The 25399-nt window shown below is 32.2% G+C and overlaps 1 protein-coding gene across 1 annotated transcript in view; it reads right to left on the bottom strand.

Moving 5' to 3' along the window:
• Window positions 1-5229: 5229 nt before the first annotated feature.
• The window catches only part of LOC130900547 (general transcription factor II-I repeat domain-containing protein 2A-like), a 99741-nt gene continuing 79571 nt past the window's right edge, over window positions 5230-25399 (bottom strand). The window contains exon 3 of the mRNA XM_057811244.1: window positions 5230-5378. Within this exon, the coding sequence (XP_057667227.1) occupies window positions 5230-5378 (149 nt within the window). The remainder of the gene's footprint in view (window positions 5379-25399) is intronic.

Genomic DNA, 25399 nt, shown 5'->3' with positions numbered 1-25399 from the left:
GTACAAAAACAAGAACAAAAGTGTAAAACATAATAAATATCTTCATGAATTCAAAAATCCTTGAGACTAGTGAGACATTTTTAGTGAAAAAAAAGTCATGAGTCTTTATTCTCAGTGGTAACTACGTCTTTCTTCAGACTAGGTAGGCACTCTTATCACAAATTGTTGACAAAAAAAAACATTTTCATTATTTTAAGATAATCACAGCTTATTACAAAATATGACTTTGTACAATAAATGCATGTAAAACTTTATATCTAGATACTACAAAAAGAGAAAAAAAAATACTGTGCCAATTCGTTTCCTACTGAAGGAACTCAACAATACAATTACTTGGAAAAAAATGCATGTAAATACTTTTACATCTAGATACTTAAAAAAAGAGAGAAAAAAATACTGGGCTAATTCGTTTCCTATTGTAGGAAATCAACAATACACTTGCTTTGGAAAAAAATGAAAATAATAATAACAGTATAAAATAACAAAAATTGTAGAAAAACCAAGGAAGCGATTAGTTTGCACCTTTTATAAATTTTTGTAAAACTCTTTGTAACACAGAGGCATGACAGCTACACCATTGGTTTTTTTCTGGAAAAGAGAAAGTAATGCTTCTTTTTTTTTTATTAGTGATGCTCGACTTTCTTGTATAGGCCTTGGAGAGTGTTACAGTTGGAGTGAAACTGAAACTGCAAGAAGCAGATGAACTGCTTCGACGTTTCTTGTTCTGGTTTGCTATGTTGATAGATTTGAAATCTTGCTGAGAGAATGATGTTTTATATCGAAAAAATCCAGGCTCATCTTTGTGGGTCTCAATCACACAGATATCAGCGATTGGTACCTTAACACCGTCTTCATTGAACAAAGCGTCCTTTATTGTCAAGTCTGCTGTCAGCTTTTTCAAATCGATGATTTCGGAGAAATCTATTTGCTTGACAGCGTATGCTGGAGGTGTCTTCTTTGCTTGTGAGATGATAGAAATATAATTTTCTGGGACGTAGATAGGTGAGGCTTTTTTATATTTCTTTATAGCCTGTTCTATAACAGAGTGAACGTTGTCGCCCTCGTTTTGAGTGTGTCCAGTTACTAGGAATTTGTGCGCTATAGATCTGATATTTTTAAGCTCCCAAGTGGCAAACATGAACAGGGCAAAAATAAACCGGTTTTTTTGCTGACCTCCGCAGTTATCACTGTAAAAAATGACATCAACTGGGGTATTGACAGTTCTGTTTAGGTTTTCGAGGTATAACCAGATGGAACAGCCAATTTCGTTGGCACCCCGTTTTGCTTGGCCTTCATGCCACATGTAACAATATGTCTTCTTGGACTTTAGCTCATACATAGTGAAGTTATACACGTTTAATTTGGACACGTAATAAAAGGCTAATGATTCTCCTTAAGGGCAAGGCAGGGAAGCTTGTAGATCAAAAACGGTCACAATTTTATCTAATCCTTTATCTGTATCTTTTTCTAATCGAGCCATCTCCTTTTCTCTTAAATGCTCTTGGTAATTATCTTTGAGCTGTGCTTTCTCAGATTCAGAGGCGTTCAGGTAGCCCAAACAAAAATTACACTGATCTTTTTTAGGGCGGTGGAAAGCAATGTTGAACTCGGTGTTGAATATGAAGGCGTACATTGAATACTTAACGAATGGCTGGCTTGCCTCTTTCTGGACCTCGACATAATCACGATGCAGATCTGCAATAGACTTTCCTCCTTCAATGTACTCCTTTTTACTATTCGATCAGCAGTAGTGGCTTTCGAGCCGAGGTATGGAGTTGATGTGATTTCGTACACCTTCCTTCATCTCAGGTGGAAGAGATGAAGAGAATAATCTAGAGGGAAATAAGTTAATTTACCATTCAAAATAGAGCCATTATCATAATAGTTCAGTTTTGTACTAAAGATTGATATGAAAAAGTTACTTACTGTCGGTTTATCTCATAATAACCCACTATTGCACAATAGAACTCCACTCTCTCTATGTGTGGCAAGGATCAAAACTGAAATGATTCACTCCCCCTCCACAAATCAAAGATGGCCCACTTACATGCACTCCATCTAGGGGTGATCCACTAAGTTTTTTAAGAAACGGTCTTGCACAGAGTTAGTAGAGGCAATTTGAAGATAATTCATGCAAAAAAGTGAAAATCACTTTATTTTGAGTTAGACCAGTCTTGAACTGGACAAGCGATATGTTGGCATCACCCAACCGACTCAGCGATTTCATCGAGTGAACACGTGTATAAGTGAAGTGCAGTGAAAGCGGACTCAGGTAGACAGATAAAACTTTCTCCTTTTACAGGTAGCTGTGCTTATATACAGCTTTTTATATATTATGAATAATAATACTTTGGCATAAAAGAATTGTGTTTGTATATACATTTGATTGTGTACTTTGGGAAACCAAAACGAAGAATTACAGGAATAGGGCCTGAAAACTCTAGAGATAGAAAGATGGAAAATATGGGAGAAAGACGTCCGTCCTATCACTATAGAAGACAAAAGTACGAAGAATAAAAGTGAGAGCCCCAAAAATCAATCACCGGAAGCCTGAGTTTCTAAAGAAAAACAAATGGAAGACTGCAACATGGAAGGAGAATATACAGAAGTGAACAACAAGAAAAAGAGGAAGAAAGCATAGAGGCAATCCTTTGAATAAGGAGACACAGCGGACACAAAGATACAATGAGAACTGGAAAAAATAAGCAGAGAGGAAGAGAAAAAACAAGCAAAACCGGAGAGAAGCAGCAATATGGGAGCAGCAAGTGCAGAGGAGATTCGATACCCAGTGTAAAATGGAATTCACACTGGAAAAATAACAACTCATTGAAGAGAAGGAATGGAAGCGAGTCATCAAAAGAATGGCTATAAGCACCCACGCGTCGGAAGTCAAAATAGAGCTGAGAGAAAATGAATCAAATAAAAAAAAAGTATGGCAATTTACGAGTCGTATACAAAAAACGCCGACAACACTCTGCAATTACTAGCGATATTCATGGTAGTAGCAGAAGAGCAATCATACAAGAAGCTTAGATGTCTAGGCCACACAAAAATAAGTGTTGTTGAACAGAAAAGGCACGACGGACCTGTACAATGTTATAGATGCCAGGATTTGACAATGGGCAAAGCACGTGCAACATAGACGTAAGATGCGCGGGAGCGAGGCACTGCATCCTCAGCAGGACAAAGAAGCCAAAATGTAAGAGCTGCGGAGGAGAACACCCGGCGAACTACAGGGGGTACCCGAAAAAACCAAATAAAACGGAAGCAAATAAACCAGCCACAAACACCACTCAACCAGGAGGTAGCTACGCACTAACTGCTAAGAAAAAGTCAGTTCCAGCAGGACAAGGAACGCCCGAACTACTGAGTGTGCAGATGCAGACAGCCTACAAGAGGACACCCCGCCAAGGTAATTCCGCATTTCATAAACAAGTAGTGCCGAATACAGCTGTGAAGAAGGCAAAAGACCACTCCGCTTAGATCTTTTCTTGCCGAAGAAGGCTGGAAAGGGCTTATCCGACGCAGCGGAAACAAATTTAGACGCCCAGAACAAGAAGACAAGAGTGTATAGCCAACAGGTTAACTCTTAACCAGAAGATTGGACTTCCCAGAATCTCCCATAGAACTCAGGGGAGAGGAAGGAGTCCACACGCGAATGAGGATGAGGTTCTGTAAGTTTTAGGTATATACACTGCTCAATTCAGGGTCGTTTGAAAACAGAGTTTTTACCTAAAAAATTTTCCGCCTTATTCTATTTTTGCTAAGCTTGTATACATATATTTATAAACTTCCTTGCTATCTTATTATCGTTTGTATGTATTGAACCATGTGATTTTTTGAATAACAGTCATTTTGTTTGTGAATTTTGAATCTAGTTTTTAAACTATCTTTTTCCATTTTTTTCGGAAATTTGATTCAATGTAATAATATAGTTCAACTAATCAATCAATCAATGTTTATTCAGGATATGGAGAAATAACTTTTCTTAACTCTGACCCTCATGTACAATATTTGGAGGTTTTTTTCCAAATCAAGCTCAAACCCTGATTCATTGAACTGAGTTTCACTTTTCTCTTTTCAGGTGAAGCAAAAATTTTCTCTCGGAAGACAGGAAACGACATGAATTGGAATTTCTTAGGATTGTGCATTTATTACATTATACGTGATTATTTCCATTCAAGTCAGAGCACAAAGAAAAATTATATGAAGTAGTTCATAAAACTCTACTACGACATTGCGAAAAGTACACATTTAATTTCGTAGAAAAACAAAATGTAATCAAATTTGATTATAAGAACATTTATTTGAAAGTCAGATTAAATTGTGATTTAGACAAAGAAATGAAACTGGAAATGAGTTGTTTATTTAATACCGTTATTTCTTCATCCTTATGAATGGGCATTTGTTCCTGGGAAGTTCCTGTTGCACGGCGTAATGAATAAAGTTTTAAAGAAAAATTGTATTGTCTGAAAATAATTGCGGTATACGGATTTTACGAATTAGTATAAACATTCCTTTTAGTTTATTCCCCCATCCCCTGTTGAGTTTCAAAACACTGTTTACAACAAATGTATAAATAAACTTTTTATATGAGTAAATTGCATAAGAGTTTTTGTGATAAAGTTAAATAACGCTAAGCAGCGTCAGAAACAATATACGTTCATGAATATGTGCATTCACTCAAATATGTTCAAATCAGAGTTTATGATAGTTAGACAATGTTTAATTCTCAGTTTCAACAAGAAGTGTTACTCATATATGTGAAAAGTTTAAAAATAAGCCAGTATTTTGATAGACTAGTAGGCTAGAACATTATCGCTCTGCATCAAGTAAAATATCGTAGATAATGATACACAAATTGAAGATGAATATGAAAAAAAAACATGGAAGCTCGATATATTAGGGAACGAGTGGCGAAAACTTTACCATTGAGAAGACCACTTTAACAAAATCATGTATTCAATATGTTCATTTTAAAATGTATTGCTTCTATTGTTCCTATCCACAAATCTTAAAATAAAATCACAAACTGAAAAACTGGAGTAAAATTAAATAACTCTTCTATATACTAAATAGTTGAATATATAATTATATCCACTGGTATATGAAATAAATTTTCGGAATAAAATTCTTATTTTAACAAAAAATAAACTTAAATCAATTATTTTTCCACGTGTTCCAAACAACAACATATTTTACTTCTATTTTTTTTATTGCGTTTGTGGATCATAGAGCTTCAGGCACAATATCTCTATCTCCTTTGAAAATTTCATCCATTCCTTCGTAATATTTTCTGCCCTTTCTTGTTTTGGTTTTATTATCAGTTAATTTTTCATGAGCCTCTTCCACCACTCTCCACCGATTTTCTATATGGCCTGAATTATTTTTCACATTTAATACTCTATTAGTTTCGGTAGATAATACTTCCCACAGTATTTTAGATTTTTGATTTGAGAAGGTCCCACCCTCCACCGATATTTTTTATTTATGTCCAATAAAACTTTGGTATGGTTTGTTGTCTAGTTTGCACTGGATTTTTGCCAGGGGTTTGTTGGTTCACTGGGCAACACTAGAAATTCTCCAATAAAACCCAAAATAGGAAAAATATTTTCTCAATTTACCTCAAACAACAATGAAAATGTACGTAGAACACCTGTCACAATAAATTATTTTAGTAAAGTTATGATTTTGTTAACCCAAACTCTTTATCAGTTGCTGCAGCCTAAGACATAAATTGATCAGGATATAAATATCTTACACACATGCGCTTTGCAAAGGATTTGCAAACTGTATGAAATATTTTTGTGATTGACGGTTGAAACAAACCCATTTTAGAAATGGTAAGATGTAAATGGCATTATCTAGATTTTCTAGTAACTCATGAAGATTGTATCTGAAATAAACTGCTGCTTCCTAGCGTATTATTGGTATTCTATAATAATATTCGACAGATAAGTTTATAGTTGAAAATATAGTTTTGAAAAATTAAAAAACTTTCAAAGCACTTTGAACTAAAAAGTTAAAAACAATTTTTAAAATCAGCTTATAATAATAATGAATGAAAAATACTAGTTTTATTGTAGAAAAGATTTGAGCGCTCGATGTACCAGAAATATTGAACAAAGGTCCCCACGCTTTTTATACAATAATTTTTCATTCATATTGGTTCAAGCTTATTTTGAAAATAATTCATAGTTTTAGATACTTGTTTTTATATTTTTGAATTTTATTTATATTTCACTTCCTAGTTTCTTAATTGTTACCTCCCTCGTATAATAGCTTCGCTGCTTATGAGCTCACGTAGAAACTTGTATCGAGCCAAAACGGTGTAGGTGGCAAGGTTGTTGAAGTGCTTAATTTGCAACACGGAGATCGGAGGTTCGAATTCTCTGTCGAACGAAATTTATATTAAATAAGTCACTTACTTTCCAAAGGAAAGTTAAAAACAAACAAACCAACATACAGGTGAAGCTAATATAAGTGTGTTAAAAATTGAACAATTTGATCGGTCGCCATGAATTATTCACTGTTACAAATTTTTAGTCCATATCATTACAGTTAGATTTTGTATTGATAGACTTCAAACTCCAGCTGAGTGACAGATGGCTTATTGTATTTGGAGGTTTTCACTATAAAATGCCCTTTGATAACAAAATGTATACATACTAATAAAATAAAAGTCAACACGTTCAAAAACCTGAAAAATAGAGATAAAGGTACTAAAAATATGAGCAATAGCTTATTCGATTCGATTTTAAACAATTAAAAATTGAAATTGAGGGAAATTTTTCTAATTCATAATTTTCTCTGGATAACCAAATAGCAAAAAAAAAATTTCAAAATTTATTGAATTTCCCCATTTACTTAAAACAATTTTATAGATAAATCACATCAAACATTTTTCCAATTTTTCCAAATTTTCAAAATTACTTTTATATCATAGGAAAATTATTTTTTTGATGAACTCTAGTAAGCGGTGGCGCATTAACACTAAGTTAGGGGTATTAAGAATATTTGTTGAAGCACACAACTGAAATTTGAATTTAATGCCCTTTAACAGGTACACAATCATTTATTTATTTACTGAACCCCATATTGGGAGCAGTTTTGGTTTTGATTCATATTGAACGAAGTTAAGTGGACTACTTATAAAACTAACTATTTGATCATGATAATGTTTCATTTAATTTTAGCTGTAATTTTGGCATCAACATCATTGAATTGCTCCAATTACAGGCGTTTTTTCATAATAAAGTTCCCGCTTCCCCCCACCTCTTATTTGAAGAGATGGACTAAAACTTGTAAAATCAAATATACGCTTAATTTCTTGAAGAATACGATCATCATAGTTTAAATGCATCTTAATTAGGCAAAATTTGTAAATTATTCATTTTATAATTTTTGGTATTGAATTATATTCAGATTATACCAAATAAAGGTGGACACGTATACTACAACTGAGCCTTCCTTAATACGTTAAATTAATTAAAACACCGGATTACAGAAAAGAGGATTGCAGCAACCTATATAAGTTATGCTATATACTAAATAGAGGATATAATAATTATGCCTAATCTTTATAGGGATTCTACTCTAAGATGATGAACTTTCGACTATGGTTGATTACATAGGTGAAAGTACATTCATTTCTTATTTGACTCAACTTATTATTAAAAATAACTTTACTCAAAATCAAAGATTTTAAAATTGAAATAAAGAACTTATTAAAACAACTTATTTGAATTTATAAAGTATCTTCATAATTAATTCAGTCGCATTAATTGATATTTGTTTTTATTAAACCCTATAGTTTCACCATGTTTTTTATTACAATAAATAAAGGTAGCTCTTAATTAACTTTTATATTTGTCTGGCGTACAAAAAGTGAACCATGGTCCCTACTACACAAAAAGTTGGCTACCCTGGATCTATATTAATCAAAGTAGTAATAATAATGTTTCAATTCATCAATTTTTTATTATATAACTCGATAATTTTTGCCATTCTCGTAATAGATTTATTTGAACTCCGACGATCGAATTTACCATCTAATTCGAGTTTTCAAATTATTAACGAAGTTTTACGACCATTTATAAATAAGGAAAATATCTCATTTAGTCGTTCATAGAAATAATGATCTCATTACTTCAATGAATAGAGTGAAGGGGTCGGTTACCTAAGTCAAGTGCATGAAATAATTATTTAACTTGATTTGAGAAAAACGTAGTACATGGCTTAATTGAAATGATTCAGGATAGCGTATTATATTATTATCTTGCTTATTACATGTGTAGGTACGTATAATTTTTTTGTTGAAAGTGTATTTTCATTTGAATGATAATTAAGGTCCATTCCATAAAAAATTGATCAATTGTACATCAATACAAATATACATTCAGATTTATATGTAAAATTCAAATTCAATCAACCATTGCACATGTGGTGAAAGTAGGCTACGATTAACTGAAATTCTGGAAATTTCATACAATTGAAAGATGTGGGGAAAAATTGTTAACTGTTCAGTCGATTGTTAAAGTTTTATTTGAAAAACCGGACAAGCTAGCGTTTGGGTCAAAATTCAAATCTAATCAACGAACTAACCTAACCTAGCCAACCAATATTATATCTAAATCTCTATGAAATGAACACTCTGTATATGAATACTAGTGAATAAATTATTTATTTTGTATCGAGCTGTAGTCAGTCAAAATGTGGTATAAATTATATGAATATTAGATATAAATTAAAATATGTATATAATTTCTCATATTTACCTGCCAAATTATTTCGACTCGATACAGGGAGGAATATTTAATTTTATATTTGTTTTATGTGCCAAAATTATAATAGATAAATTTGTTTCAATACTTATGTATAGAGAACTGTTTTAATTGTTAGGTGCATGTAGAGAAGAGAAATTTCTAGGTAAATAGGCTATGCACAGAAGGTTGTATATGAAAAAGCTATCTACAAGGAGGTATCACTATTGCTTAGTGCTGATTAATAGCTCGTTCGCATTGGATTTTCAACAAATGTTTGGATGTCTTCAAACCCAATTTAAGCGTATTTTTTCGTCGATATGTCATAGTTGATGAAATTTGGGTACCCCATAATACCCCAGGAAATAATAACAGTCAAGAGAACAAAAACAGTTTATTTGTTCAATAGGCAAAAGTGCATATTTTTTTACGAGCAATATTTGCAGTTGTGAGGCGGAGCGCAGCGCAGTCGAGTGAATGCAAAATTGCGAGTAAAAATAGGCACTTTTAGCCCGTGTGATATATACTATTTTTTCTCCAACCATGTCAAAATTAAAATATGCGATAGCAAGTCAGTAGTCATGGATATCTGGTATTGTTGGTAAATATCGATTGTCAAGTAGACGTACTAATCATATAATTTTTGTAGTAGTTTAGTAGCGTTTTTAATCTTAGGATTAAAAGTGTTGCTAAGCAACGAGGAAATTTTTGTACAGTAAGGGAATTAATGGCTTTTGCACCTGAAAATAGTGAAAAATATCAACATTTTTTTATGGTTGGAGAAAAAAAATCTTTTCAGACTGCGTTACGATATATTGCTTAATTCGCACATATTTATTTAATCTGACTCTCTCCGATCACCTTTTTTAAAACTTAGTGAAAATGACTCAGTTGGAAAGGCTGGATAAGATAAAGGAGGAGACAGAGACAAAACAAACGCATATTTTGTGTAAATTATATAATATAAATATAAATAAACATTATTATGAACTCATATTTAATAATGGAGCATAACAAGAGTCTGTTTAAAACTAAAAATTAAATTTGATGAGGCAAACGTAGAATAAGAACATCAAAATCTATAGGGATATTGTTTTAAAATTAAATAAATTGCCCCGGGTATTTCATTAAAAGCTATCACTTGATGTAGTTCAGTAAATATTAATCGTAATGGCGTAAAAAAAGTACCCGCCGCCTATTCCTTTCAAACTCATTTGGTAGGTGGTGGATACTACATATTTAATTTTTATAATTAGCATTTTAAAACTCTGTTGTCTAAGGTTTTGTTCGTAAAATAAGATTTCAACTTATGAATGAATCATTTTTCAGTTTTTTATTTACCGTATTTAATCTTTTTATATAATAGTATAGTGAAGTATTTGCTTGGAAAAAGGATAAAATCAATATCAAAACTGATATTGTTGTGCGACTGAAGTGAAAAAAACTTTTTAGAATAATGACAGAGTCAACAGAATATACGCCTCTATAATTTAGTCTCATTCCACAAAAAGTTCCTTTGCGTGTTATGTTCTCAGAACAAAAGAGAGGAGCATATTTTTTCTTTGAATTTATTTTCACTAGCTATCCAGCAAATTCACCACCTCTGACGCGGGAGATGTATACAATACAAAGGGACCGGCTTTTCCAAATTCTTCAGGCATTTTGATCATTTGAAAAACAAATAACAATAACAACAGTTATTGAATAATTATTTTCTCAACAAAGCTGCTTAATTATATTTTTCCTATACCCTTATAGATATATTTCGGAAATGTGTCAATGAGGATATGGATGCTTACACTATTCACTGATTCATTGTCTAGATTGATTGACTCAAGACATTTGATAGCAAAATAATATTGGGTCTTTCTCGTTTCCTTTTACCTATTAGACGTCATTCTACTCGCGCATATTTTTCTACCGATACATCCGAATCTCTATATCTGCAAAAAAATACGCAAAACCCGGTTTTTACTGCTTCTGACGCTCATTACAAATATTTATTCAAGAAATAAAAGGAGAATAGCTGCAAATGAGCTAATTTTTCATAACTTATATTTGTATTTCCAATATTCTCAGTGGATAAAAATAAATATTGCATGAACAATATTTGAAAATTCAATTTATTTCTAGCAAATGATAAACCAAAATAACATGAGCTTTTACCCGCGGCTTCGCTCGCATCGAATCCATTAAATAAGTATCAGAAATCATTATAATAGAAAAGAACAAACTCTGTAGCTATATTAGAACCTGAGAAATAGATCTTTGAATTTAAAAAAATTGCCAAAAACCTACAAAAATCCATAACTCCACATTGAATGTCCGCGCCTAGCTCCTCTCCAACGCAACCGATTCAAGTGTTCAAAAACTCAAAAGAAAGAGGATGTTTCAGCGAGTGTTCTTAAACCAAAATGAAGTCTCTATCTTGAATAGAACCTGAGATATTGAGGATAGAACGTGTGTATGTGGAAAACTCCCATAAGTAATGTACAGGGGGAAATCACATTTGAGTATAGCTTGAGAATGGTGAAAATTAGATGAAATCCGATGGTTGATAGCGGATCTGTGCATCAATACCTTTCATTGAAAAAAAATTAAGCAAATCGGTTGGGTAGAACGCCTGAACGGACTCGGAATGGAAATCATCAATTTTTTTAATATATAAGATAGTATTTATGTATCTTAGACATACATTTTTGTTTCTCTTTTTGTAATAAATATTACATTCACTTACTCTAGCTCGCAGGCAAACACATCATTTTGATTTTTTTGAAGGAATATGTCGTTTTTTCAAACTTTTTGAGTGGTTGATGATAATTGATAGATTGTGAGAGAAAACTCTTCTTGGTCAACGACATGTTTTTGTTATGTTGTATGTTTGAGATATTTGATCAACAGTATCCACGCCTCCTTTACTCAAATTGTGAAACAAAATGATGTCGAATTCCTTCACATAAGTAACAATTCTAAGTAAAAGGTCAAATTACATTCTTGTTTCTTTTAGGCATTATGAGACGAGTGTCATGACTGATATTGCGAAAAGAGAATGCCCAGGAATCCATTTTTCAACAAATTGCTGCGGTAACTTTCTCTTATATTTTCTAAAGGTAGCAAATAAAGTAAGCAAGATGGTTAGTTAATTACGTTTCTTATAATTATATACAATGGTGTCAATTATACATTGTGATATTTGTTCCCGAACCAAAGAGGAAACGAGACGAGCAATGGACAGTACCATTGGCTTATAGCTAACTTGAAAACCACCAACTGGCTACATTCCAAAATATGGCTCAATTTTTTACGTATAGGGTGCTCTATAACCACATATGGCTAGAAACGTTGGACCGTATCGCGGAGGACTATTTAGATAGGTACTGTTTGAAGGAGCAACGGTCTCTTAGATTGAAAATGTGCTTGTCTATTTTCACGTATTCTTAAACTGATGATATTATCGGATAAAGTATATATACTTTTAATTGAAAAAAACTTGAGTATTTATACTCTAAACAAATTTGTCCGATTTTTTTATCTATTATCAAATGTCAGGCATTTCATCAGAATGCAACATCGTCTATAGCTTCATACTTCCTTATTCCAATATCAAATTTCGACACCTTCTCATAAAGGAATTATTGAAGATGGATGGAAAGACATATTAGTGGAATTGTACTATTAGACGAGAGAGGAAAAGCATCGGTTTACTACTGTCTATCTCCACCTACTTGCACATAAATTCAAACTCATGATTTTTCTCCTTTGCGGATCCTACCACTTCAAACATCGACGCCGTTTAGATCCACTCAGAATATACTAAAGTGAAATAGAGAGTGGTATACCGATGTTTTTTCTCTCTCTGTCAACCGTTTGAGAACACTTGAACATAGTTCGCTTTCTCTATCTATAATATTTTCTCTATACATGATCCACATATTGTTGTTCATATATATATATATATATATATATATATATATATATATATATATATATATATATATATCTGAAGTCATAAACAAAGAGATTATAAACATTAAGAATAGCTCTCGGTCATATCTCGGGAACCGTTTATAGTACAGCTACAGGAAAAACACATTTATTACAAACGTGACCTAGAGAAAAGCCTGGAAATTATTTACAGAGTTGTAGGTCCACCGCTAGAGGGGGTAATTAAATACCAAAAATTACAAAATGACTAATTTACAAATTTTGCCTAATTAGGATCCATTTAAACTATGAGTATCGTATTCTTCAAGAAATTCAGCGTATATTTGATTTCACAAGTTTTAATCTATCTCTTCAAATAAGAGGTGGGGGGAAGAAGGAACTTTATTATGAAAAAACGCCTATAAGTCCAGTTCTACATAACCTATTTATGCAAACTTAGTCTTTTTGAAGAGATCTCCTTTCTACCAATCTGAGAGTTATAATTTCGAAACAACCTAATAAGTAACGTATACGCTAGAGGGCGCTATTTATTTATTTTTTTTAATCTAGCTATCGTTGAAAAATGTTTAATGGAAACATGCATGTACACTTTATACTGTCTTTGATTATGACTTCAGATATAAATGGTTTGAAACACTCTAAAACAAACTTGTAATAATTGATCAGCGTGAATTATACTTCTATATTACCAAAGCTTACCAAATAAATACGTCGATCCATTTATGATTTGTTTTTTATTCACTTACCAGATCTTCCTCACTTCAATCGACTGAACCTGTTCAGTTGAAAATTCTGTACTGGAATTTACATGTGTAGCTTCAGGTTATCAATCGCTTTGATTACTCATTATCGAGTAATTCATCATCGGTTTCGAGCTCGTTACCTAAGTATAAACAAGCTTATACTTCTTCACAATATCTTATCTATCATAACTAATAGTATACTTGCGATTCTTTACGAATTCTATCTGCAAAAATAGTCCAAAAGAAAAGACTTGCCTGAACATAAAAAATAAAGAAGTGGAAAGAAGTGCCAGACAAGACAAGCGACTATTCACGACAATAGCTCAAAAAGCAAAGGAAGTAGCGAATGATCACGACGCAAAACATTATATAAAATAACCAAAAAATTTAAAGCTAACCAAAATCTGACGCCAAGAATAAAACTAAGAGACAAATCAGGAACTAGTATATTGTGCAACAAGTTCCGCAAACACAAGAGTGAGAAAAGTACTTTTCTCACATATTGCACACTATACTTTTTCTACAACTGCTAAAATTGAAAGAATAAAAGTAATGGAACTTAATGTTTAATTTTATGATTAGTAAAGCAAAATAACACTAAAGTATCCTCTTAACTGTTAAATAATATAATTCAAAATTGTAGTTGATTGTGAAATTTTCACAATTTTATATAGTTAAACACGGAACGTCATTTCTTTTTATTAAATTTTCTATTATGTTAATTTTAGTATGTTGAGGGTTAATCGTTCATAGACGGTGTATTTTCTGTCTCCATTTCTGTAAAGGGTTCGCTTTAAGGTTAATATGTCCTCTCCTGCATTTATTAAAACTGTTGCCGAAGAACGTCTGAAGTATAGATGTGTATTTAAAGTTGACAATAGCCAAGTTTTTATCGATTTTTGTTGATTCTCCATATAAATGTATTGGGTGTAGGCAAAGTGTCGTGAGAAATAATATTTCTCACAGTGTGATCAATAAATGGTTTTGAAATTAAGTTAGCTATGAGAAATACATCACTTTCCATAGCAGTTGTAGAAAAAATATATTCTAGTCAAAAATACATACTAAAAAGATGATTTTTTTTATTTACATAAACAAGCAAATATCGATCCAGTTAATGTAGAAATTAACGAAAATGAACAGAGTACAATAAATATGGAAGGAGCAATTACGATAGAAAAATAACTCTTAAATGAATTCTCCGGAATATTGCAGAGCCAATACAGGCACAAAAAAGTTTCATGTATTCCTCAATATAGGAACGATGGAACAAGTGGTCTTGCATTGAGTGAGAGTGTCAGTGAGAATAATACTGGAACAAATAAAATGAAGATATGAAAATGTCTATGTCTATGTCTATGAAGATTTCATAGACTTCGGAAAAGTATTTAACTCGATAAACAGGGAAGTAAAGTAAGAAATTTCAAAAGCGTACGGACTATTAGATGATAATACAACTTTTTTATAATAACTCCACAGCCAAAATACAGAATAAAGGATAATTATCTCAGCAAATTAAAAAAGAAAAAACTTATACAAGGATGTATTCTGTCACCAACTTTGTTTGCCGTTTTAATAGTGGAAAACAGATAATAGAAGGACAAAAACGAATTGGAATATATTTTTAAAAAATGGAGGACCTTGAATTCGCGAATGATATATGTCTATTAACAACAAATAGAAATAACATGCACAGTAGTGGATGAACAAAGGACAAACAGTAAAAAACAAAGATATTATGACACAGAAAAACCGATACCAAAAGCTACATATACTTATGAAGAAGATAAATAGAGAAAGTCGAACAATATTGCTATTAAGGTAGCATAATAAGTACACAAAGAGGTACTAGGAAAAACATCCAAAGGAAAATAGGATTGGTTCAATACGGTTTTGAGTTATTGTATGAAATATGGTCTTCATTAAGTATTTTAACAACAACGAAACTAAGACTATGTCAAATCAATGTATAATATGTTCAGTTGTATGGGATTGGACATATAATAGAAAGATGATCCGGAAAAATCAAAAGTTCATCAACAGGTGCCTATGAGTTACCGGCTAAATTTTTTGGTCAAATAGAATAATTAATGAACACCTTCGGAACGGAAGAAGAGAAAATAGACGCAACGATTACGAAGTGCAAATGGAGATATACAGGTACACTATGGGAACCTGCAACAAACATTACCTAACAAGTAACAAGTAAACAACGGCAGGTTTCGTTTACTTCACTGGCACCTATATGACGATGATGATAATTGTAGTGGTTCTCATTATCGAGTAATTTCTCATTGGTTATGACCTCTTTTCATAATTTCAGCACCAAGCATTTTTATTTACAATTTGATAATATATATAATATATATATATATATATATATATATATATATATATATATATATATATATATATATATATATATATATATATATATATATATATATATATATATATATATATATATATATATATATATACAGTGCTTTTCAGATAAAAGTATCCACCTTTAATAACTTTTGTAATACTGGTATTTAGAAAAAATCCAAAAACACGTCAATTTATGTTGGAAGGGGCAAGCATTATGGCTTATTTAAACTTACTGGAAAAGCCACCCCCTCACCCCTAGCAGCATCCCCTTTATTTTTTTAAATTACTTTTCATATTTTTTATGTAAAATTTGGATACTCCTCTTTGAGCTGATTTCCAAAATGTTTAATACTTGTAGGTTAAAGTGGTTAGTTTATGAGATAAACAATTTTTCTTTTAAGAGCACAAATTTTACTTATTATTTACTTTCACCTTATTTGCCTGTACTAAAATGGGTTGTACAACAAGTAGAGCGATCGGTGTTTCATCTTCTACAGTTTTCCGAGTTCTACATAAATTCAAGTACCACCCATACAAAGTTAAGTTGGTGCACGAGTTGAATGAAGATGATTTTGATCGTTGTCTAGAGTTTTGCGAATCAATGACGCAAATTATCAATAACAATCCACAATTGTTAAACAATATTTGCTTTTCTGATGAATGCTCATGGTCATTAAATGGCTTAGTAAGTAGGCATAATTGTAGATATTGGGCTGAAAGTGATCCACATATTATGCGTGAATTCCATACACAACATCCCCAAAAGTTAAACGTTTGGTGTGGTATCCTAGGTGACCACATTGTCGGACCTTTCTTCATCAACGGAAATTTAAATGGTGAATCATATCTTGAGTTACTCAGGGAAGGGGTTGACCCACGTATTACAACAATAATAGAAAATGATGATAACCTTTCCGAAGATTTACTGGTATTTCAATAAGACGGAGCTCCCCCACACTATGCTATGCCTGTCCGACAATTTTTAAACGAAACATTCCCCGCTCGTTGGATAAGTAGAAGGGGGCAGATGATGGAGTGGCCACCTAGGTCACCGGATTTAACACCCCTAGACTTCTTTTTATGGGGGTATTTAAAAACAAAAGTTTATGCTACCCAACCAGAATCTCTGGATGATTTACGAGAGAGGATAGAAAATGAATGTCGACAATTAAATCCAGCCGTATTAAGCAATGTCAGAGAGGCATTTCAAAATAAATTATACCATTGTATGGAAGTGAATGGTACGGTACTCATTTTAAACACTTATTGTAACTTCATAATAAATAGCACAGTTAAAAAGATTAAAGAGTTTGAACTGTTGTACAACCCATTTTAGTACAGGCAAATAAAGTGAAAGTAAATAATAAGTAAAATTTGTGCTCTTAAAAGAAAAATTGTTTATCTCATAAACTAACCACTTTAACCTACAAGTATTATACATTTTTGAAATCAGCTCAAAGAGGAGTATCCAAATTTTACATAAAAAATATGAAAAGTAATTTAAAAAAATAAAGGGGATGCTGCTAGGGGTGAGGGGGTGGCTTTTCCAGTAAGTTTAAATAAGCCATAATGCTTGCCCCTTCCAACATAAATTGACGTGTTTTTGGATTTTTTCTAAATACCAGTATTACAAAAGTTAAAGGTGGATACTTTTATCTGAAAAGCACTTATATATACCTTTTGATATATTAATGCATATAAATGTTCTTGATTTAAGGTCTCCTCTGTTTCAAAATTAGTTTTATAGTTTTTAAAAGAAAGATAAATTTTGATGACTTTTGAAGCCTTTATCAAAATACAATACTGACACTGACAATTTGCTTATTTATATTGATCTATAGATCACCTTCATCATGAATATCAAAATAAGGATGAAATCAACTTAGAACTTTGTTCCAATAATAAAAATCAATAAATAATTAACAATAACATAAGAACAGAATGGTATACGAAACCAACTTAGTCCTCAAGATATTTAAACTTATAATAAGTTGGGTTGATAGATCTATCCAACTATCAGATCCTGAATTTAGATGCTTAGCTATTCAAAAAGCAAAAACTGCAATCAAAGAAAATGATTATCCGCAAAAAATCAAGGAAATATTCAAGAAAAGGATAAACAGATACTACAATCAATTTAAAAATAAAACTGAAACGAAACATCAAATCATTTTTCCTTACCATGTGTACAAGGACTTTCCCAACATTTATCGAATTATTTCAATAAATATGTCATAGAGGACATAATACATTATCCAAATATTTCACTAAATTAAAATCTAAAACACTAAAAAACAAAAGAAGTAATATCATATATCAAGTGCCTTGTACTAATTGTCGCTGTCTACATAGGGCAAACATCTCAGTATTTAGAAAATAGACTAAGAGGTCATCAATACGATAAAAAAAATAGAACTGCATTAATGAACCATGAAATATCAAAAAAACATAAATTCAATTATAAGGATATATATATATATATATATATATATATATATATATATATATATATATATATATATATATATATAAATGTAAAAATAACACTGACTATTTTTGATATAATGATGGCATAAGAAAAAACTGACGTTGAAAACATTTATAGATAATTGAATGAATTTTTCGAGGAAAAGCCTTCCCTGACATTAGGATATTTCTATATGGATGTGGGAAAAAGCCAAAACCGGAACACATAGTCATTATCGTATTCTATTTCCATATATACCAATACCAATTTCAGGATTCCATTCTTTGTGTCACAAAAGCTTTTTTATGCGCGAACAGAATATGAAGTTGCATAATTTGTTTGGAAAGTTTTCTACATTATTAACAGAGTTTTGGATAATCTATAATCAATATTAACCATGTAAGCTCGAAAAAATAGTAACAGGAATGATCACACAAAAATATTATTATTTTCAATTCCATATTTGCTTTCATAATTTGCTAAAGCTCTTATTATACGGGGTGTTTTTTCATTCATATTACGCTAATATTACGCTTGTGAAGTGGAAGGATTGGCACTTTAGACCATACAGTAACATGGATTATGAAAAAACGTGTATTATGACTAACGAGAACTAGTGGGGATTGCTTATTCGCTTTCTTTGAAACAGGAATTTTATTTTGAGAATCACATCATGCATTTTAATTATTTTCGCATTTCAATTATCAGTGAATTAAAGAAACAAAACTTTCTTCTTCACGAATCAATAATTAATGATGATTTGTTGGTAAATCTTGTGTACTAGGGAAAAATGAAAAATTCTAAATTAGAAAACGATAGAAATGAAAGATATAGTATGTTAGAAATACACTCGCAGAACCAGAAAAGTCCTATAGAGTCAATTAACAAAGACAAATAAATTTACGGCCATGACAAAGCTGACGCAGCCAGTACGAACATACAGGTACAGCATTTTGCGATTTGAAAAGAATAAAAAATATTGATAGGAAAACTTCAAAACTTACTCAAAATATATAATATGCATCATCCTAAGGACTTAAGTCTATACAGTGCCAGATCAAGAAAAGGAAAAGAAATCATAAGCAATGCACAGACATACTATGTTTCAATCATAGTAACTACGAAATATATAAGAGACAAACTTGTCGAACTTATAAAAAACCAGGAATAAGGCAAAAAATCTACAAATATACTAATAAACGAATGAAGAAACCCAATAGAAAAATATACGAACAAATGAGTGAATAAAATGAAACGGGACCACAGTAACTGAAGCAAAAAGGAAAAACAAACAACTAAATGATCGAAACAATATAACAAACATTGAAAAACAAAGAAATTCATAATCAATAGGTCAGAGAATTCCAAAAGGATGACTAACAAAAACAGGCATTTAACTGGCTGACAACAGGAATTTTGAAAGGTGAAACGGAATCGTAGATATTAGCGACACACGACCAAAGCCATTTCAACCATCTACATAAAAAAGACGATTTTCAAAGTGAAAGTAGAATCCAGATACGGAGTCTGTAAACAGGACGATAAAACAATTGATTATTTTATCACTGGATGCCTGTTTCTTGCAAGAATATAATACCTCAAAAGACATAACAAATTATTGTTACGGGCTCGCCTACTGATGAATATCGTGAAGCCGGTCCTGTTCCAATATGTTGTCGAAGTTAAATTTTGGCGGATTCTCTAGATATTTTTTGTTTTCGTAAGATTTGTGACTTATTAACATCATATTTGTGATCTGCTTATTCCATAGAGACGATTTCTTGATTTTGCTTACGGAAAAATAGAGATTTCCAAACAAAGTTTCTAAAAACCAATGATAGAATAAAAAACGGGTCTCTAGCAGTGTTATTAAATTGGATGATAAGTGCTAGTGAATAGTTTAGTGATAAGTGTTAGTGAATAGTTAGTAGTATAAATAAATTACATACAAAGTGTGTATCAATTCACCCCACCGTTTTCTGATTCAAAACTGTTTCAATAAATGGAAAGAATATTATTTTATGTTCAACAATATATAATATCTATATATACCACGAACTAGAAACTGACTGCTCATGGTATGAACATAACTCAAAATGCGTTGAAACAAAAGACCAGGTTACAACATGAAAAAGGCAAATAACAACAAAAATGACATGTCTATTAATCGACGTTATCATACCATCAGACGTTGTAGGTATGTGTATATCTCAGGGTACCATCTACACCATGAGCCAAAAGATCTATTGTGCCCCTTCTTTGTTGCGATAACCAGTGTTTATAGCTGATCTATTAACTCCACTCTTCTTAGAAAAATCAAAATGTGGAATGGGTGTAGATGCCTATTACAAACGATCCCAGGTATAGTGCTTTGCATGATGAATTTTATGCTGAGTTTAGCATCTTCAGGTGTTTATTTAGGGGTTAGTGTACCGACAGGATTCCTGTTAGTATTTTTAGGTCGTTCTTACTAAAGCTGATATATTCAGCAGATCTTCTTTAGTTATAGTTTTTCAAGGGAGTCCTGTCCTAGCTCCTGTATATTAGTAACTGGTTCTACCCTTATCTACTTTCTTTTACAATGCTTTCTCTATTGTTCTGTAGCTGATACCACATACTAAGTCCCCTGTTAGCAGCAATAGAAATAATGCCTTGTCCTATTTTCATTTCTGCTGTTCTAGTAGATAGTTGTTATGCCATTCAACTGGAGGTTGATAGCATCATGTGGAGTTTTGTTATGTCGGTGTCTAAGAAAGCACAAACTACGTTTTCTCAAATTATCAGAGCACACTGAATTCCGTTTGTCAATTGTACCAGTGCAGTCTCCATAGATTTGTCTGTTTAGTATGCATATCGACAAGGATGGAGAGGTTTCCACTTTCAGAATCTTTGTTCTAATATAGTTATCAACAGCTTTTCCCCTCATTTAAACCAAAAACGATGTAAGGCTGATAGGTCTGAAGAATTTTTGTTGTGTAGCGTCCTTCTTTTCTACTTTAATTATGCAGGTTACTATGGCCCTTCTATATTGCTCTGGTATTTACCCCAGCTCTAGGTGTAGGAGAAATTGCAAAAAATTCTTATTCTTAAAGAACAATTAAAACTAATCTTAAATATTGTGAAGTCATCGAAAACCATTTTCGAACCATCAAAGCATTTAAAATGATTTTCTTTCCTTTTGGAACAATAACAGTAGCAAATGGAATGGTGGATATTCTTACAAGATAGTTTTTATGTGAGTCCTTCTAGATACTTTCTCTACCAAAGCATTATGTTACTGTATGAAATAAAGTTTGAATTCTTTGAAATTCAAGGCAGTGACTTGGACATCAAGTACAATGGAGGGATTCACCTGTCTACAACGTACTACATGTCTGAATTATTTATTCAAACATCTTTTAATAGTAAACAACTTGAAAACTACAAACTATCGAACAACAAAAAACATACTGATAGTATCATCACGTTATTAGAGTAAAATACATCCCAAAAGCACAACTATTATTATTCCACACTTTTTAAAGTATTCGATAATATATAAACAAGTGTATGAAAGAATATTGGAAGGCGTCTAAACAATGGAACGAGATCTTTTTAGAATATTTGTATTCATACACTGAGTATGTCGGCGAGAAAGAATATTTTCTCAAGTATTTGAGGTTATTTTTTGTACTAGTTCCTATTAATTTTTTCTACGTACTACCACACACAGGTACTACCCCATTACATAAGTGTGGAAACTAGCAGAATTTTATCATAATTATTTTCAAAAAGGTTAAAGTATCGCTGTAAAGAGTGTAAAGACTAATGCTGAGGTAGATGCAGGGAATATGCGTACGTTAAGAAGATTTTTTGTTTCTGCTTGATACAAGAAATACTCTCATTGCTTTAAAGAATAATTAGCTTTGGAAAAAAGTGAGATATCTATTTTTATGTTTTTTTCTATTTTTTGTTACACTCTCACTACTGGGCACATGTGTGAGTGAGTATTCTCAATTTTTCATTTTTATTATCAAGAAAAAAAAAATTGTAGTCTTTATAACAACTCAAATGCAAATAGAACAAAAATTATATAACTCCTTTAAAGGAAAAGGGAAATTTATTAAACTCTAACCCAATCTTAATACGAAAAGCCTGGACTATCAAACTCAATTTCTGAAAGATGGAGTAAACTATGCACAGCCTCATATCTTTTTTTTCATCTTCATCACAAAGTTTGCTGTGCAAAGTGTCTTTGTTCTTTTGCTTTTCAGCTCCTTTATTTTGTTACTTTTTTATTTTATTCTTGTTGAACAACTTCTAAGCACCAATGATTTGGCATTGATGGCCTTTTTTCTATTTTTTTGCTCCTTATAATATTTTCCTCTTTACTTTCCATTTGCCCTTCTTCCTCTGATGTAAAAGTTTTCTGTCACTACAGAAAGATATGTTATCGCTTGCACTGTCACTATGGCTAATTTATAAAGTCCACATTTTCTTAGGTCTCCGTTTTCACAGTTTTGTAGGTTTTGTAAGCTTTAGAGGTATATTTTCTTTGAACCGTGTTGGTAGTTACAGTTTGTTCTAAAGTTCTTTGTAGCTTTTAATCTTTGAAAAAAAGCTCCTCAATTGGTAATTGGAGCAAAAAAGAGATCAAAAATCGCTCCGGGATTAGATGGATACATTTCCGTACCAGAAAAGCCATATGCAATATTTTTAATATTACGGCTAACTCACAAACGCCTCATGCTTAGGGTTCCCGGTGGTAGATAAGTCGTACTACTCTGGCTTTAGCAGTCGCCCGTTTGAATAAAAGGGTTTGGGGGAATTCTTACTCCACTAGTTTTGTCGCAGGAAATAACTGTCACATTTTCTTCATGCTCTAGGGCCGTTAAGTGTACTCGCTTTGCCCTTTTTTTAACCAGAACACTTGTTTGATGATACAAAGTTAACCTACATCCCTTCTAATCTGCGTTGTATATCCTTCCTGATTTATCCATTAAATCAAGCTTTTTAAATAAGACTTTAACAAGTTTGTCAAAGTAATACAATATATCTATCCAACTTTTGACCTCTAGCCTAATTAAGATTTCGCCCGTGATTTCCGGATGACGATTTTAAGGTAGTATACAGCTGGAAACTTATAAGCACTTATCATTGCTTGACAGCGCTGGTTACCCGCGCAGGAAATTATATGGACGCGCGCCGATAAGCACTGAAGGGTGCCGACAAGTTCCGACAAGCTTCAACACGTGCTGGTCAGCGCTGGGCGCTGCCATTTAAAATTGATAAATAACTGCTTCCTTTCTGTAGAACAAATCAGCGCTGTCAAGCGCCGGTAAGCGCTTATAAGTTTCCAGCTTTCTTTCTGTATACGACCTAAGAACGCCTTCAGCAATACCCACTAGCTAATCGTTTGTCGTACGAAAAGATATGAGGTATATGGGTTCACAGTAGTTGATAACACATTTTCATAGAATTCCTTTGGTTGGAGGATAACCTTATTTGAGGTAGTTGTATGATTCGGGACACCAATTTGGCTTCATTTTCGAGACTTAACACCGTTTTCCTTCCTTTATTCATATTTTTACGCATGTAGCTACTTAAAGATCTGGATAAGTTGAATCTTTTCGAGACGAAGTTTCTTGACTCTCCATTTAGAATGGCAGTAAAGCTTGTTGAAGATTTTTTTCGGTCCACTGTAATCGCGAACCCTTGCGTCATTTGCAAATATTAATTTTAAAATGTCAAGATAAATAATTGTATGTAACGGTAATACGCCCAGTGCCCATATTACTTCTATACACTAAAATAATCACTTGAAGAAGTGCTTCACTACAAAGTATTGTACCGTGATACACTTACCTTACCTACATGAAAATATCTGGTTTTTTTTAGGTCAGAAACATCTCATACAAACCTCATACTTTCTCACATACATCCTTGTTTATATTACAATCAAATTTGTCTTCAAGATAAATTGAATATTGGGCAATTTGTGTTTGTCGCACAGAAACAAAGTTCGAAGCGCAATTTCCGCTTGCATACATTTTGGGTTAGTCTACTGCAACAATTGCCCGGCCGAACGACATTCTAGTTATCGGAAGTTACAAGTACTTCCAACTAATCATAATCACCCTTGTAAATGTATCAACAATGACTGTAACTAAGACTGTAATTGTAGCGGTATGCCTAGAATCTAATTTTCTTGGAATTTAATGGCCTTCGATAGATAATTATGAATGAACATGAGGAATCGAAACCACTCTTATCGGAATACAGATTCTGAATACAAATTGAGAACATTCGAATTGGCATGTTTATCTGGAGGATGCGAAGTTTTTTGGTTATTAGTGTTTGATATATTTTGAATTAAATTTGTAGTAGATATTTGTTTCCATTGCAGTGGAAAATTTCATATCTGTGAAACTCGAATAATTCTCCCAAAAAGAAACGGGGTGGGAATAAAGGATATATACACCATATCAATGAAAAAAATAGCCAGGTAACCACTACAAATATTAGTGATATAATGTGGAGAAAAAAGCTGGCGTGGAAGAGTGAAATATAGTGAAAGAATTTGATGAGTGGCATAAAGAAAAGAGATATTATTTTCCATGTTATTATATTCTCTACTTCAGGTATTGATTTTGTATCGTTATGAATTTCTATATTTCTCTATCATACAAAGAGTTTATTACAGGATGTTGAATTTTCTGAAAATCACTGAATTCTTGACAAGTTATACAATAACTTGTAATTTCTTCCGCAAATTTTTAAACAATTCTCTTGATTATGTCAGAATTCGATTTTCCTAATCTCTCTATAGTACAGTTTTCACGTTTTCTCTTTCCTTTTTCTCGTTTCAACCACAATTCATTCATATCACTCTAGTAAGTTGTCTATTTGTACACGTATGTTTAGATGGAACTTTTTAATCAACCAATTGACTTAAAACATCCCTTTTGATGATAATACGTAATTCAATAAAAATGTTGTAACACAATTTTATTGAATTCACTTGATTCTAAAAAATCTTCTGAGAAAGACGGATTTCAAAAACTCGCGAATCGAAATCAAAAGCGACTTGTGATTTAAGTTATTCACTAAGCTGTCGAATAGTGAATAGTCTG

The sequence above is a fragment of the Diorhabda carinulata genome, chromosome X (assembly GCF_026250575.1).
Source record: "Diorhabda carinulata isolate Delta chromosome X, icDioCari1.1, whole genome shotgun sequence".
NCBI lineage: Eukaryota > Metazoa > Arthropoda > Insecta > Coleoptera > Chrysomelidae > Diorhabda > Diorhabda carinulata.
The sequence above is the reverse complement of the archived record's forward strand: the minus strand, read 5'-3'. Positions and strand labels throughout refer to the sequence as shown.